The 456-nt window shown below is 66.4% G+C and overlaps 1 protein-coding gene across 1 annotated transcript in view; it reads left to right on the top strand.

The window, feature by feature from the left end:
* The first annotated feature begins 313 nt into the window (after positions 1 to 313).
* MON1A (MON1 secretory trafficking family member A) overlaps positions 314 to 456 on the top strand; it is a 2,967-nt gene continuing 2,824 nt past the window's right edge. Inside the window, exon 1 of the mRNA XM_010284177.1 lies at positions 314 to 452. Within this exon, the coding sequence (XP_010282479.1) occupies positions 320 to 452 (133 nt within the window). The 5' untranslated portion in view covers positions 314 to 319. The remainder of the gene's footprint in view (positions 453 to 456) is intronic.

Genomic DNA, 456 nt, shown 5'->3' with positions numbered 1-456 from the left:
CCCCCTTGCCGCTGGGACGCGGCAGGGGGAGGCTGAGCAGCTTTCCCAGCACTCGGGGAGGGAAACTGGGGCCAAGCCTGGATGAAAGGTGCCAGGACTGGGCGGCTGGAAAGAACCGGGGCTGCAGGAGGGAGGAAATCCTGCTGGATTAGAGCGGCTTTCCTGACGTCTCACCAGGGCTCGGTGCTGCCTGCTGAGCCAGCAGGATTGGGCCAAGGACACTGGCGCGGCCCCGCTGGAGAGAGCGGAGTGTTTTGGGACTCGGATGAGGGAGCAGAAGGGTGACGCTGTGGGTTGCATGCAGGTCCTGCCTCGAGGAATGGCTGCAGATGTCCACAAGAAGAAAGTCTGGGAAGTGCCCAACGGGTCCCTGGCGCCGGGAGATGGGCAGCACGCGGAGCGGTCCGAGAGCCCCACGCCGGGGCTGGGGCAGGGACAGAGCCACGGGCGGGGCAA

Source organism: Phaethon lepturus, unplaced genomic scaffold (assembly GCF_000687285.1).
Source record: "Phaethon lepturus isolate BGI_N335 unplaced genomic scaffold, ASM68728v1 scaffold26653, whole genome shotgun sequence".
Taxonomy (NCBI): Eukaryota; Metazoa; Chordata; class Aves; order Phaethontiformes; family Phaethontidae; genus Phaethon; species Phaethon lepturus.
Note: the sequence above shows the minus strand (reverse complement) of the source record. Positions and strands in the feature narration are given on the sequence as shown.